At 36.2% G+C, this 17,002-nt stretch overlaps 1 protein-coding gene across 2 annotated transcripts in view; it reads left to right on the top strand.

Moving 5' to 3' along the window:
- Positions 1-17,002, top strand: part of LOC124631432 (paxillin) — a 61,514-nt gene that overhangs the window by 2,811 nt on the left and 41,701 nt on the right. The window contains exon 1 of one of the 2 annotated variants that reach the window (XM_047165822.1): positions 5,646-5,902. The exons of the other annotated variant lie outside the window; for it this stretch is intronic. Within the exon in view, the coding sequence (XP_047021778.1) occupies positions 5,815-5,902 (88 nt within the window). The 5' untranslated portion in view covers positions 5,646-5,814. Of the gene's footprint in view, positions 1-5,645; positions 5,903-17,002 lie in introns of those variants that run through there. 2 annotated transcript variants of the gene reach the window in all.

The raw sequence follows: 17,002 nt of genomic DNA, 5'->3' as shown, positions 1-17,002 counted from the left end.
GGGGACGACAACCGGTCATTAATCACCTCGGAGCGATGGGGTGTCATCAAGGGTTATTTCTGAAGCCATTAACGGGTTAGCCTAACTATCTGACTTATTATTTTCTTATCAAGAAGGTGGGGCTTAAGGAAAAACTTAGTATATTCTGTTAAATCTACGTAGCTATATTAATGACAAAAGACCTTTAATAAGGTATATAAATGGTAGGTGTAATGCTGATGACGCATGGTGCGGCAAAATTGCCTTTGAGTAGATGATTGTAAGAAGTTCTCATAACCCCTGTACGCATAACAAGGCTATTAACGAACAACAGATGCGATCACTTTTATCAATAGCAATTGCAGACATACACAAGAAAGAGGCCGACAAATCGCATGAGAAAGTTCTCGATACCATACTCAACTTTATCGCGCATTATTTTTAGAATAGGCCGATGCAGAATGCTCCCACTGTCTAGAAGATTAAACATATTGCAGCAGTCCATCACTATTACTTATATTATCATACCTACCACACAATATGGCGCGCAATTTCCCATTAAAAACCAATCAACGTTAAGTGGTTCAGCCGTATCTTAACAAGCTATGATGTACGTTAATTCCATCATAGGCCATACCTACACGTATATTCTAAAAATATAGCTGTAGGGATTAATCAGACACTCGAGAAGTATCCCAGGCAGGGAATGCAAGAAATCTGTTACATGTCAGTGTGGAATGTCCATGTGAACTGACCAGTGGCGGATTAAGAGTATCCGAGGCCCTAAGCACTGAGCCTGTGTAGACCCTTTATTGCTTAAATGGAATGGAAAGTAGAAGAAATTGACCGACAAGAAATCGCGCGACGCCTATGTAGTTACAAATAGCGAAGCGAGCGCGAAATTTTAATTATTTTTAAAACTCAGAACCAAAATTACGTAAAATGTAACCCAAACGTACTTAACTTTTTATTTGTTGACAAATGTAAAAGCGAGGACATACAGTTTCTGAATACGCGAGCGAAGCGAGCGGGAAATTTTGATTATTTTTTAAAACTCAGAACCAAAATTACGTCAAATGTAGCCCAAACGTACTTAACTTTTTGTTTGTTGACAAATGAAAAACGAGGACATACAGTTTCTGAATACGCGAGCGAAGCGAGCGAGAAATCTTTATTATTTTTTAAGACTCAGAACCAAAATTACGTAAAAGGGCTACATTTCAAACCTTCATTTTTTCTGTTGGACAAGTAAGATCGATATATACGTAAGATCGATAACAACGTCGCGAAGCAAAGCTTCGCGGACCACTTGGACTGAATCCGGGGACCACCAGTGGTCCGCGGACCACCGGTTAAGAACCACTGATCTAAAGCACCCAAAATTTTCGGATATGATTGTTATATTGCACTCGTAGTTACAGCGTGAGCTTCCCAACGAGCAGTGCCGGCTTTAACTCTACTAGCGCCCTGGGCGAGATTTCTACGGCGCCCCCAACTGCAATTCAAACCCATCCGAAAAACAGAGACATACGTAGTGACCGATTGCGCGAGCGAAGCGAGCGCGATTTTTTTTATAGTCAACAAGTCAAAGCAAAAATTACGTAAAATGTAGCCCAATCGTACATAAGTTATTGCTGGTTGGTGAATGCAAAAACACGGGGACACAGGTTCTGATTGCGCGAGCGAAGCGAGCGCGAATTTTTTTGTTATATGTATTTTAGAACTCAAAACAAAAATGACTTAAAATGTAGCCCAAACGTAGATAACTCTTTGTTGGTGTTGGCGCCTATAATTAAAATTTTGGGACTTAAAGTAGTACCATAAATAGAAACTAGAAGTTACTTTCTTATTAATAAAAGGACTTAAAAACGACGCTACCTTTTTGCTAGGGTAGACAAAAAAAAAATTGAAAAATAAAAACAACTATAAAGTGAAACAAGCCCGAAAAAGCTTTTTTGAGATTTGGATCGCTAAAAGTCCTTAACATATATAATAAAAGGCGACTGTGAAGTAAAGAAGCCGCGAGCGAAGGGAACGCGAATTTTTTGGTGTAGTGGGACATTAAATTAAAAGTAGCTATATGTGAAAAAAAATGTAAGGGTTAAAGTAAAGAAACCGCGAGCGAAGCGAGCGCGAAAATTTTTCAGTTTTGGGACATAAAAGTAGTGTATCTAACGCGCCCGGCATTGTATGACAATACATTAATTTAATTGAAATTTCTTGGTCGAGGAGCGTATCGCGGCGCCCCTGAGCCCACGGGCGCCCGGGTTATTCGCACACCCTGCACCATAGGTTAAGGCGGCCCTGATGCTATCCATACATTTGGATACAGTTCTTGTAAGCTGCGATCTTTGATGAAAATTAAAATAAAAATAGGAGTAAAATTCTGATCAAGGATTGGTTGGGGGCGCCTGCGGCGCCCCTTATGTCCGGCGCCCTGGGCCGTCGCCCAACCGCGCCCTACCCTAAAGCCGCTACTGCCAACGAGTGTCCGATAGCGACTTCAACGCGCTATCGTTGCCTAATATAAAATATAAAATAAGTAAGTAGTAAATAAAATGTAGGTAGGTATAAAATGAAACGCCAGCAGAGGATGGAGGCCCCTGGAGAACAGGGGCCCCAAGCACGTGCTTGTTGTGCTTATGCGTTAATCCGCCACTGGAACTGACAGTCCGATAAATCGGATTCTTGAGTTGAAATCGAGATAAATGTTCGTAGAGTTGTGACGGAAATAATCGATTAATTAGATGACTTGCTGAGATCTGTTTACGTATCGTTTTTTTGAGTACAGGAATTTCATGAGAATGGAGATTATTTAAGACATTCGTGCTATCGCGAGAAAGAGGTTTCTCATAGGAGAAATGAATCTATATGTAGATTTGGCAATAAGGATGTTCTTGTTAGAGAAAAATAGAGTTTCTTGCCGTTTGTTTCTCAGTCAGCCTGAAGACTTCTGTAGACAAAAGATATATGTGAAGCAAAGAATAATAGGAGCAGATTACCTACTATTCCTACTAAGAAATAAGGAACGTCTGATGAAGCTACACTGTTCTACTCTCATTTCTAATTTGGGATTGAAAACGGGCCTAACAGATCACCTGAGAGTCTTTTAAATCGCCTTCGACAAACTACACAACACCAATATTTTTCATAAAAAATGCGTTGTCATTACCATAGGTATCACATTTCACACGCACTTACGAGATACCACGGCTAATGTGCTTCGTTCCCGTCCGTAATTAATTTAATTAGAAGCCATGCACTGGGGAATGTTGTAATGGCGACACACCTATCTCGTGGGATTGGTACACACGTAACTTTGGTAGGATCGATAGAGTAGACTAATGGAATGGTGCTTAAAGGAAGACGTGACTTCAAATTTAGTGACGTGACGGCACAGAGCTTGGAAGACTCGCTAGCGCTAGTGGTTTTTGATAGGTTCTCTAGAATATGAACAATAATCTAGCCACGACTACACTGGCTAGTTTTTGAAATTCAAGCTTTCGATTCTAAATTCTTCGATGGTTCAAATTGGGCAGTCTTATTTTTTGTTATCCTTAATTATTGCAAAGGTGTGCTGATTTTGTTGTCAAATAGCGTCAAGTTTCATGGAAAGGTCGTGATTCTAAATTACATCACGTTTTATACAATGAACAAGTGATCTCAGAGGCCTTGAAAACCATATGATCTCAGTATTACCGGGAAATTACAACTTCAGCCTTGAACTGCTGATAAACTGTAGCGATTGCCAATTTCACGTTAATACCATTAGTTTTCCTTGTCTGGCCTAGATTATATTGGCCATAATGTCTGTGGATAAGGCTGTAAAGTATATAGTTTAGTGACGTCACCCCATCGTCAGTGACTTCGATGAGTTGCGTGTTACGCGTTCCCGACATCTGTCAGTCGCACGCGTGTACCCAGCCCTATCAGTACTGGTTGGAAAAACTTCTACGGGCTATGTAAATTTTTGATCGTTTTTGAGTTTTTGGTCTTGTAATTTTTGGGCTTTTTCTTTTGAATTGTTCGTTGGGATATGATTCCCACTCGAAGCAGAAGTTGTTCTTTATAAAATGTTATCGTAATATGTAGTAGTGTTTTCAAAAAATATATCAGCTTTAATGATAAGTTTTCCGGGTCTCTTTCCGCATTCTGTAAAATACGAAGCTTCTTATCTTAGGCAAAGTGAATCTTCTGAATATTTATGTGATGTGAACTTTCATTAATGTTTCTTACGCACTATTTTTAAATAAATACCCTTGGCAGTTAGAACGATTGTTCTTGGCGTGGATTCAAACTTTAATCGAGTTTAGGGACCGTAAGTTCAAGACCTATCAAGGTCTGGTCTGTCGTAACTAATGTAAAAATATATAGAAACGTGAATAATAAACTGATGCTATAATATGCTGTTGGTTTAACGGTGCATAAATATTTGAATAATGGGGAATAACAATATGTCTTTAACAGCTTCGGAGGCTATAAACTAAGATATTGAAGACTCTGTAAATAGTGCAGGTAATTCTTTGCACTGCACGATAGTTTGCTACACAAGTGGGTTGAGTTAGCACCGTGCTAGTGCCGCTCAAATATTGACTTCCTTATTAGAGCCCAGCCAGGGAACAATAGAACAGTTTACTCGTAAAATGGACAAGTTGTAAAATGCATTCCGCTGTACAAACTTTCTTTTTCCTAAGTGCTTCGGTTTGCGTAAAACCAACAATATGTGGACTGTGATCTAACTTTGCCTATACATGAATAATGTTTGATTATTAAATTATGAGCATGTTAAAGTTAATTAACACAGTTTTAAGCTCCTATTAAACTTTATGGATCTTTCTATTCAAACGGATCAAAGACATAGTTGCAAGGTCTAATGACAATCGTAAACTTATAGTAAAATGTGAAGGAATAGATGTGGTGCCGGAAGTCTTAAGTCAAGAGACTCGGGCGCATCGTATTGCTGCCGGATGCGGCTTGGGTGCGGTAAAATTTGGCGGGAACGGAGCACGAAATTAGATTTTTTCTCGCCACAGAATCCGTGATTGATCGCCCTCTCCCTAAGTTGCTGACAACTTTGCCTCCAAACTGAGAGCCACTGGAATTTCCTTGAGACGAATTGCTTTATTATATTTAGATTCAGTCGTAAACATGCTATCGGTCTTTTTGATGTAGCTGAGAGTCCTAGGTGAATTTGTCACATCCTTGCAAGTTGCTCAAGCTTCAAAAGACGTCTCCCAGAAACGTACAATGACAGCTTAGCGATTTCTGGTCGTATCTTTGGCGTGTGATCTTAAAATAGTTTATAGTGCGTTTTATGAGTTGGTCAATAATTTCACTTACTTTAGCCGGAACAATCGCATTGATTTTGACAAATGCATTGATTTGTTGCCGTCCCCGCGTATAAATAATACTGGAAGTGTAGCCGGTGTGGCTGCGCGCGCGCCGGCATCGGCATCACCACGCGACAGTTGTGACCGCGCCGCGTTGACGAATACTCTACTCCGAGCACCGCGACCTCGCCCCCGTGACATTGCCTTATCACGTATCGTAACGTTATCGATAACAAAAGTAAAATCGATGATATGACGATTAATACGACTCAACTAAACTGATAGCGTTCAGTCGCGTCCCGTCCTTGTGATAACCCAATATCGTGCGCGCATAAATTATTTATTAATTGTTTACATGCCCTGTGTAGTAATTGCAAGTGTTTTGCATTTCCTTGCGTGGGACTGCATTTACGCCGATAGTGCGTAGGCTGTGATTATGGTGCGCTGACGCCGGTGTTGTTCCTGTGGGTGTTTAATACTCAAAGACAGCTGTGATTGGCCGAAGATGGATCGAACAATGTATGGCAAGGTGCTGCCAGGCACTTACTATCCGTTCCGCTGCGCTATGAAGGAGAACGGAATATCGCCCGGCTGTGAGTATAAAATCAATATTAAATCGATTTTATTGCGTAAAAATTGTGTAACGGATATTTATCAGTGTCTATCACTCTGTTGTGTTTATTTACTGTAATTGCGAGTGTGGCTACAGCTGTGTGTTGGTAACCTTATAATTACGTCCACACTATCATTTGCCGGTGTTGGTGTTTATTTTCTCATGTGTTCCTCGAGTGCATCCATGTCGAACCGTGAGGCTCTCAACGTGTGTTTATTTACTACGGTGCGTGAACCGTACAGCTGTACATTTCTCTTTTGTAATTCAAGTGATGTTTGCCAGTGTGCTATTTTCGGAGTGTTTAGTTGTGCTTCTAACGGCTTGATGTGTCAACACGTTTGTATATTTCTATGATTAGCACCCACAATTGTCTTAACTGAAACGTATGGTCGTTTAAATGATCTAACTCGATTAAATATTATAAGCTGTGAAGTGTATAAAGTAGTTGGTACTTGTAGTGAAGTCATTCTTGTTTGTAGTCAGGTTAATTTGGTTTCATTAGCATTAGTTGACGGGTTTGCGGTTTTGTTCCGTTCTTTTATGACGGTTGTGGCTATTCCTGGAAGACCCCGTGGGTGGTGACCAAACGGACTTCTGCCGCCTCATCATCAGCTTTATTGTGTGTTTTAGAAGATATTTTGCTCTAAACATTTTAGTGTTAAGTTATTGGTTGTCAACACTTAATACGTATATCACGTTCGCATTTAATGCAGTTTGCTTAAGCACCTAGATATAATAATGCTACTTGTATTATAAGTAGTCGTGCACTATTCAGTCTATATTATGTTCAGAATTTGTGTTGAAGCCATTCTAAGTTATCATTGTGCCAAGCCCAAGTCTGTTTAGCGTTTTGCTGCTAAATGTTGTATTTCATCAGTACATGGAATGTCGTATAGTGACATTGTAAGGTCGCGTTATGTGCGAAAATTTGCTACATTGGTCTATATTATTAGAGGTCCGATAGAGGTTGTGTGAGTTAGTAGGTAATTGGAAAGTTTATCAAAATAATACAAAATTGTGGATGCTATTCTAAGGACATTCAATTAAGTACCTAGTGTTTACTGTATCAGGATATTCGGGGGAGGTGAACATAACTAACACTCCCATACTGATTTTAGTGGCTTGTTATATGGAAGGGTTGTCCCATCCCATTGATTAATAAATCACCCTTCGTGGAGGGCAGGAATGTTCCGTATAAAACTATTTGTCGTTCTTCTTTGATATTCAATTCTAAATCTTCTTTTATAGGAGTTGCATCACTTGTTTTTATTTATTGACAAAATGCTGTTGCAACGTGAATATTAATACCGGATTTTTATCGTAAATTATCTTGAAATAGAGCTGATTTAATTACTTGATGTAAGCTTGGATTTACCTACTTCTCGTTGTAAAAACGTTATCTTACATTCAATGTTTTTGCATTTTATTTTTGTAGCTAGCAAATCGCGTGTAGTGTAACAAATTCAGTATTTTAATGGATTTACTAATATCATGGTTAATTGAAAATCATCGATTCGAAACAGTTAACAATTAGAAATGGTGATTCATAAAAATAATTCTGCTCAAAACAGCATAGTTTCTTGGCTTTCTTGTACCATAACTCCACAAGTATTTATAAAATCTTGTTTAGGGATTTATTGAACTTTTCTAATAATTTGTCCGACTTATATGTAGGACATTTTGTTTATTTAGTCTACATCGATTTAAATTACTGTTATATCATTATTGCAATCCATGTTTACATAACTGATAAACTGTACTTGATTAGGTCGCAAATATAAATTAGTTATTAATTAATAGTTAATTAATTAAACCACAATATAATCTGATTGCTACCAAAAAATTACAGGGAAATGTTTTACGTTTACCTCTTTATTTAACCAAAAGTTTTTGCTTATTTAAATGTAGATAAGGCTTCTACTTTCCTTTTGTTTAGTTATAACCTCTTTTCAGTTTAGACCTACGGGCTTTGCTCCCAAGGTTTGATTGTATCCTGTGGGTTCTATGATAAAAAAAAACTGTGTCTCCTTAGGTTTAACGTAGAACAAAAGATGAACAGACAAGGATCACTATAACATTACAATATTGATGCATAAATAGATATTAAAGGATAATAGATTTAGAATTTGCGCTAGCACATATTTATTGTATTACTAATTAACGCAAGGTCACGACACTCATAAAGATTACATAAACCTGCGCGGACGCCATGTGATTTACATATGTGTGTCATGCTTGCGCGTACGCATATGTTTCTGTTATTAGCTATTATAATACCTATCTGTTTTTATGTTATTGTAGTGAGATTACGTTATTTTTTTGTGTTTACCGTTCGATATTTTCGTTCCAAATTGCTCCAGTTATAAATCAAACTTTTATTGTCACCATTAAAACTTTGAGTCTCTCAACTTTCTCGACCAAATGTCCTTTCAATTAAACGCACAAGAATTAATAATATTAATGACACCAACCTTGGCACAGTCCCTGTTGAAATCGGAAAGACAGTTCATCTTGAGGGAAACAAGTTTTCATTGAATCGTATATGATATAACACAGTGGATAAAGTTGCCTCGACATCGACCTTTGTGAGGTCATGACATTATGTCAGTTGCGCAGATGGAAATAATTAAATACGTCGTTCCGAGTGCCACCTGGCTGCAGACTCGTGCTGTCGGTGGATTTGTGACACCGGGGGACATAGTTATCCAAAAAGTTTGACAACTAAACTATTGCCAACCTCTTTGGATGCATCACAGATTGTTTTGTGCCAATACTTTGCAAGAATAGTGCGAAATGGTGCAAGGATGTCCGAAATTTAAAATTAATCCGATGCTCTTTCGTTTGTTTTATTAGGGCAGTGAATGTCTTCTTTATTTAAAAGTATTCTATTCCTTTTACGCCGACAATGTTGCGGTAACCCGATTATGCAACTGCCGGCCATATGTTATTTCATTGAGTCTCTAAACTCGATTGTTTATTCATATGACGTATCATATCTATTTCTACGTCTTTAATAGTACCAAAGACTACCCGTTGAGAATTCATTATCATTTCAATATTTATGCAAATGTCGTTCGTTTATAATCTGTCCTAAACCAGAGTCTAATTAAACCTCAATACATATCGATTGATCAGTACTATTGAATTGTCGTTTGCCTTCACTTGTTGGCTTACGTTATCATTTCAATTTATTGTAAAATCATGAAACTCCATGTTTACAGCACATAAATAAATAATAAACATCATCTGTGTATTTAAATGCATGTTTCACGTTACACCAACAGTGACAATATAAAGTTAGAGAATCCGGTATTCATTTTTGCTGCGTCTTAAATCTTTAGTAGTTGCGAGAGAATTGAGAGTCCTCTAATATATGTTACAAATCCATCAAAGCGACAAAATATTCGTCCTCATACTCCTCTTTCAAAATGACCATAGACACGGCATATTCATCCAGATTTCCTTATTAGTGCACGACAATTCACTATTCAGCCGGCCTCGCTCTGACTCAGGTGTACATGAAAGGTCAGACAAAAGAGTCCGAATATGGACTTAAAATTAAATTCATGATAGTAAATCTTACACGGGGTTATCACCTTCATGTCCTGGGACTTGCTTATTCAATATAACTTCTTGATTTATTGAAATAGCCATGATATGGGAAGACCTATGTTCGTTATTGGGTATTTTTCTTCCAATATCCTTCACACCTACGCTGATTCATTTTACTAGTGACTTTCATTTTAAGTTTTTATTCTCATTAATGTGATAGATTTTTTATACTAATTTTGGTGCAGAAAAAAGCTCCAACCTCATCAACCTTCTCTCGCTTTTTTTGCTATTTTATATTCAAGGTTATTTAAGGTAATTTTGTTTGCTTGTTTGATATAAGTCAACGTTCTATTGCTGCAGTTTTCTGTATTATTAGAGCTCTTATTTAGTCATTATTTCCAAATGATAATTAGGGAGCATGCAAGTAAATTATTGGAGGTTTGTTGTTTCGAAAACGTGTGAATCATTCTTATACCTATGCCAGTGATTCATTTGCTGATGATAACTCAATTTGCCCAATTTGGATGTCATACCGACTTTTTATAACATTTATCATTTATATCCTCTTCAGATGTTCAAAATTATAACGAACGCTATATGTAGACAATTCCGATTCTGACCATTGAACACTTTATATTAAGACATCAACATAGGAAGACGAATGCATATTTTAAACATAGTCTACTTGTAGAACTATGTTTATGAAAACATACTACATGCTAAGAATGTCTCTTTGTTTCCAATGAATTGTATAAATGTATTACGTGATTATTCTTCTTCGTTGTTACAAGTAACGGTAACGACCTTATGTATATGAATGTCAAAATATATTTTGACTTCACGTAGTTCATTGTCCAAATCTTTGTTTGATTTGGTTAACCTTAAAATAATGTCATCTATTATGAAAATTATAATGGGCCGTTTCAGTGTTATTACAGGAGGCAGATGTTTGTATAAATTCGACCCATATTTTATTAGGTTACTCGCATTATTTCGGTGTACAATAACATGTGTGTCATGTGGACCCCAATAATCTTTTTTTTATAGTTAATAGTAACCATATGGGCTACTAATGTTTCAATTAATGTCTGGAGTCATTTAATTAAAACCATATATTAAACCCATTTTTGTATTGATGCAGAAACTTAGCGAGCATTAAAAAGAAATATTTTGCTCAGATACGTCAATAAAGTTCTAGTTGAAACTGACAACATAAAGCATTATTTGCGTTCGTCTATGAGTTCGTTATGGCATCTTTTCTCGTTTTTGCTGATTAGTCCTTTTAAAGAATATAATAGTCAGCCTTTAACGTCTCAATGTTATACTGAACGCTGTATTTGGAGCACAAAGGCTACAAAACTTTCAGTTCGCAGCGTACAAAATATTATAGTCCCCAGGCCGGCGAACAAATTTTTTTTTGATACATATACATTTAAGACTTTGTGAGTGCCTTCCTTACGATGAGTCCGACAAACTTTTCGAATGCGCAAATTTTGGTGCCGCTGCGTTTTTTAATGCTTGACTCCTGAAATTGTCGATATGACGTCACTATGGCTCTTCGTACATACACGTTTCATCTTTTGGGATTCGTTTAATAAAGTTAACTAGAGAATGGTGGTCAACTTGTCCGATAAAGATCGTGCTGCGTTTGGAGTGTCCACCATCCTGAAAATGTCGATATGACGTCACTATGACTCTTCGTACATACCAGTTTCATTTTTTGAGATTCGTTTAACAAAAGTTAACTAGAGAATGGTGGTCAACTTGTCCGATAAAGATCGTGCTGCGTTTGGAGTGTCCACCATCCTGAAAATGTCGGTATGACGTCACTACGACTCTTCGTACATACACGTTTCATTTTTTGAGATTTGTTTAATAAAGTTAACTAGAAAATTGTGGTAAGCTTGTCCGACAAAGATCATGCTGCATATGGAGTGTCCACCGTCCGGAAAATATAGATATATTTTAAGATTTGGTATAAAGTACTGACAATTGGTGTGAAGTATATTAATAGTAAATGTTGCATTTAGAAAGTCGTTTCGAATGATATATGTATCATTACTACAGGAGGGATTTATTAACTTGAAAACACCTATCGATAAAATAATCTTATATAAGCTCTAGCTTCTGAAATACTAACAATTCGCCGAAGTTTTTTTAATATGAAATGTTGCATTTAAAAACGTCTTTTGAATGATGTATAACTCATTACTAGAGATGGGATTTATTTAATTGAAAACATCTATCAATAATTATAATTTTAAATAAGCTCTAGCTTCTAAACTACTAACAATTTGTCGGAAGTATGTTAACACGAAATGTTTCATTTGGAAAGGTTTTTCAAATAATATATAATTTGTTACTAAAGAAGTAATGGATTAGCTTGACAGAACCTACCGATGATATATTCTTAGAAAAGCTCTAGCTTTTAAAGTACTAACAATTTGTCGGAGTTATGCTAATACAACCTTGCGCTTAAAAAGATCTTTTGATTGAAATATGGTTCATAACTTCAAGTGAGATGTTATTCCTTAACACAATGTAAAGTATCAATAATATGCCTTAGGTCAGTTATGTCTTCCAAAATACTAAGAATCGGTAAGTGGTATGTTAAGACGGAATATAGCGCTTAAAAAGATCTTTCGATTGACATATGGTTCATACCTAGAGGTGGGACATTATTCCCTAACATAGTAAAACCTATCGATAATACGCCTTATTTGGGCTATATCATCTAAAATACTAAGAATTGATAAGTGGTATGTTGAGACAAAATGTTGCACTTAAAAAGACCTTTTGATTGATATATAGTCCATTAATAGATGTGGGATATTATTCCTTAACATAATATAAACTATCAACAATACGTCTTAGTCAGGCTACTTTTTCTAAAATAGTAATTAAAATTGGTAAGTAGTATGCCAATTTAATATACTTAAATAATGCACGTGAATATTTAAGTTAGAAATTGACAAAAAGAATAAACTTCTTCCAATTGTAATATTTTTTTCTCATTTTCTTGTCGAACTGACTATTTGCCTCACTACATTTGTCGGACAAGTCGATATTTGCAATAAGAATAGTATTATCCATCATTGTTGTATTTGACCGACATGTATGTATGGGGAGACACAGTGACGTCATATCGACATGTTTCGAATGGTGGACACTCCAAACGCAGCATGATCTTTATCGGACAAGTTGACCACAATTTTCTAGTTAACTTTATTAAACAAACCTCAAAAAATTAAACGTGTATGTACGAAGAGTCGTAGTGACGTCATACCGACATTTTCAGGATGGTGGACACTCCAAACGCAGCACGATCTTTATCGGACAAGTTGACCACCATTCTCTAGTTAACTTTATTAAACGAATCTCAAAAAATGAAACGTGTATGTACGAAGAGTCATAGTGACGTCATATCGACAATTTCAGGAGTCAAGCATTAAAAAACGCAGCGGCACCAAAATTTGCGCATTCGAAAAGTTTGTCGGACTCATGGTAAGGAAGACACTCACAAAGTCTTAAATGTATATGTATCAAAAAAAAATTTGTTCGCCGGCCTGGGGACTATTAGTCACTGAGCTTCTACCTCTTCGGAAAAGTTCATTCAACTATCCGAGACTTTAGTGATCCTTACATGGAAACTCCATAACAGGCCAAACAGCAAAACATTCACTTCAAAAATTAACATTTCAATCGCAAATTAGAAATGTTGTTCAACATCTAATTTAGCTAATAGAGGCGCTATTCAATCCGCCTGTTGGCTCACATTTCTACACAATGTTACTCTTCAGGAATTAATTAGTGCGTCTGAGTTACCGGTACTTGAACCTCTGGTATGCAAGCTTGTTTGCACCGGGTTATTTTAGCTCCAATTTGTACCTGAATCATATTTCCTGACTCCATATTTGTTCCTGTGTTGCCGTTTGATGTTGGTCTAGTGTTAAATAATTAACCCATTTAGACTTATTCGTGCTTCCTTCTATCTTATTTCGCGGCGATAATTACTGTTTATCTGGTAATTCGAATTTAATACTTCCTCGTTTCAAATTCAGCTACAAGTAAATGGAAAACATCCTCATAGTTGTGATTGGGTCGGTAAAAGAATAAAGAGGTCATTGCAAATTGCAACTTCAACAATTGCTAAACTGACCTGAAGGATGTCAGCAATTTAATAGATGATGCTCTATCACCCCACGGAACTTTTGCCTTGTAACATTTAGATAATACAAAGAGCCCGAATACCCAATTAAGCTTGTAATTTATTACAGCTGATAATTATTAGAACTTCTTCTAATGCGTTCCATTCCTTCAAAGGAATGATTCTGAACAGTAACAATTAAAGATTCCAATCACGTGACATCAAAAGCTTCTTCTATAACCATATTTTAATTGTAATTCTGTTTGCTATCACTTTTAATCCCTTCAATATTTACGAGCACGATCTTTGTAAGACAAATGGGCACAAAAATAAAGTCGTTTGTCCCAGTTCCTGGATCCAGTTGGCCAAAAAAAATACGTTGCACAAATCTAACGTTAGTTTCATGATATTTACAGTATCGTTAATCGTGTTTTTAGTTGCCGTGTTAAAAGTCTTTCAGAGTCAGTAGACTCAATATTTATGAGAACGTGTCTGGGGTGTATTGAAAAATGGGATGTCCTTACTAAATATAATTTTGTTGCCGAACATTCAATTTTATTAGTGAAGTGATAGAAATAGGAGATATTAAGTTGATTTAGTTGTAGGCTTAATGGCACGATTTGGAGTGTTTGAGATTCCAATAAAAGAAAACATAACATTTATGTGAGAATGTGTAGTATTATGGTTGTTGTTAATATTCATGGTAATCTTCAATGAATTAGTTTACGTGCAAGTTGATGAAAAAATCGTCAATGAACGGTCATTGGCACTGGCATCATGTATCTACGTGCGGCAATTAATAATTGTGACCATTGGCACTATGCCCATTGGGTTTTAATTTGTGACAATCATTTGAATATTTCGCTATCTTGCGACACTGTTGCTTTACGAGCCAAGATAAAATATTCCTGTTTTATATACACAATTCGTGAAAACTATGATTCGGAAAGCTTTTCCAGTATTTCATTTAGAGAGCAATGAACTGTGTTAAAAGGTTTTCAACTTCTTTCGTGTTACGAAATGCTCACAGAAATATTGTTCTTGGAAAACTTTTGATCATTCTTCCATGTTTTGGTCTTTCAATGTCCCTTGTAGATTTTTTTTATTTCTCGTGTAGATAATTATTGTGCTTAAAGAAACATGCCGATGTACTGAGCATATAAAGGATCCTAATTATGTTGCCAAAACGAATAACTGTCTGCTAACATCCGGCAGTCAATCGTATTCTAATCATGTTCCCTACAAAAGGAAAGTAAATGTATCAATAGGAAATAATCTATTGGTAATCCGAAACATTCTTGCATATTGATGACCGAATTTGTTTAACGAGTGGTATCCATTACTCGCATTTATACGTTTTGTAACATCAATTGCTTTGTTATCGTGTTACTCTTTTTCTGTTTCATTACATAATTAAATATTATTATTTACTTATGTGTCTTTATCATATAGAATTTCTATAGTGTCAAATTCTTCCGGTATTATCTGACTGACCGAAACAAATGTCATGTCAGAATTTAAACATAGCCATGGTCATTTTCATGATACTAGATTTGATATCAGTTCTGTGTTGACCAATCAGACTAATGTGCTTTTAGCTTTCAACAAAGCCCTGACCCAACCCTGCTTGCCATGGTTATCTAAATGAATCGCGTGGAGGGAACCAAACATTTGACAAATTGACCATTTGTCCTCCGACAAGCCTTAGATTTGTCGGATGACCTAAACCACATTATTAGAATGAATCTTATTTATTGTTTGCCTTAGTACATGGGAATTTTCAGTATCCACTTAGGTTTATTGGCTATCTAATTACGTAAACTTTTGAAGTGTCCGATAAATGTTATGAAGACTCTATAATGTAGAAGGCGCCATCGGATAGTTATCAAACATTCTTCAGTTCTCGAAGTGTCGATACTGTTTACCTAATTTTAAGTTTCTCACGTGAATCCAGCTGATGTTTATTTAAACATCTCTTTTATTTGGAGCTGAAATATTATGATTCGGTGAACAACCTCATTTCGTTGTTACTAGCCAAATGCTTTCCGCTAGTCCCTTTATTTTTGTCACCGGTTATTCGTACATCTATTATTGGCTTCGTGAAAAAACATAATTTGTCTATTTTCCAGACAACGCTTTCCGTTTAATATTTTGATGTTTTTCAGCTGTTGTTTGTTCTGGAAAACTTTGAAGGGCCCATTTGTTATCTTTATTTTAAATGTTGCTTTTTAGGGTTCCGTACCTCGAAAGGAAAAAACGGAACCCTTATAGGATCACTTTGTTGTCCGTCTGTCTGTCTGTCTGTCTGTCTGTCTGTCTGTCTGTCTGTCTGTCAAGACCCTTTATCTTAAGAACGCGTGGACGTATCAAGCTGAAATTCACATGACATACTCGGGTCTATTGTCCCTTTAGGCTGTGAAAATATCAAGCTTCTAAGCCAAGCCAATCAAAAGATACAACCGATTATGTCGATATTTTCAACAAATTCTCGACACTCGCAAAGGAATCAAAACCTACAGGGTACTTCCCGTAAACTCAGAATCTTGAAATTTGGCATGAAGCATTGTTATATAATGCAAATATAGGAAAAATTGCGAAAATCTCATTTTTTTTGTTATATAATATAATAAAAATATTTTAATAAAATGAAACTTACTACCTTATTTCTCACGAACGAATAAAGGTACCAAATTAAAATTTATACCAAATACTTAGGTCTATTGTCCCTTTAAGCAGTGAAAAAATCAAACTTCTAAGTTAACGCGATCAAAAGATACAGCAGTTTTACCGACACCTTAGACGAATTTCCGTCACACGCTAGGGAATCAAAACCTACAAGGTACTTCCCGTGAACTCAGAATCTTAAAATTCGGCACGAAGCAACGTTATATAGTACAGATAAAGGAAAAATTGAGAAAATGATAAATTTGAAGTTACATAAAATATTAAAATATTATTTTTGCTTACATGACATAAATATTTTTTTAATAATTATAAACTTAAATTACTACCTACCCTTTTTCACATGAATGAACGCGTAGAGATATTAAAGTTTTGAATAAAAAGTGAAATTCATATCAAACACTTCTTAAATATAATGGCCTCTAAACTGTGAAAAATTTTAAATCATTCAAAGGTCATTGGGCACCTTAGTATGAAAACCATACCCACGGCGGATACGAACGAAATATAGCACAGTATAATGATAAAGGCTCTGATTTACTATGGCATTAGTCGCATCAATGTGAACCATGGGAATCTAGAGAAAATCAGGTGTAAACATCAAATATTTTCCTCATTTCAATGGGGAATTTAAACGACCAAGTTTGACGGATTTGAGAAATCATTTCTTTGTAGTGATAGAGTATACTCGCCGTTTAT

Source organism: Helicoverpa zea, chromosome 6, assembly GCF_022581195.2.
Source record: "Helicoverpa zea isolate HzStark_Cry1AcR chromosome 6, ilHelZeax1.1, whole genome shotgun sequence".
In the NCBI taxonomy this organism is placed as follows: Eukaryota; Metazoa; Arthropoda; class Insecta; order Lepidoptera; family Noctuidae; genus Helicoverpa; species Helicoverpa zea.
The sequence above is the reverse complement of the archived record's forward strand: the minus strand, read 5'-3'. Positions and strand labels throughout refer to the sequence as shown.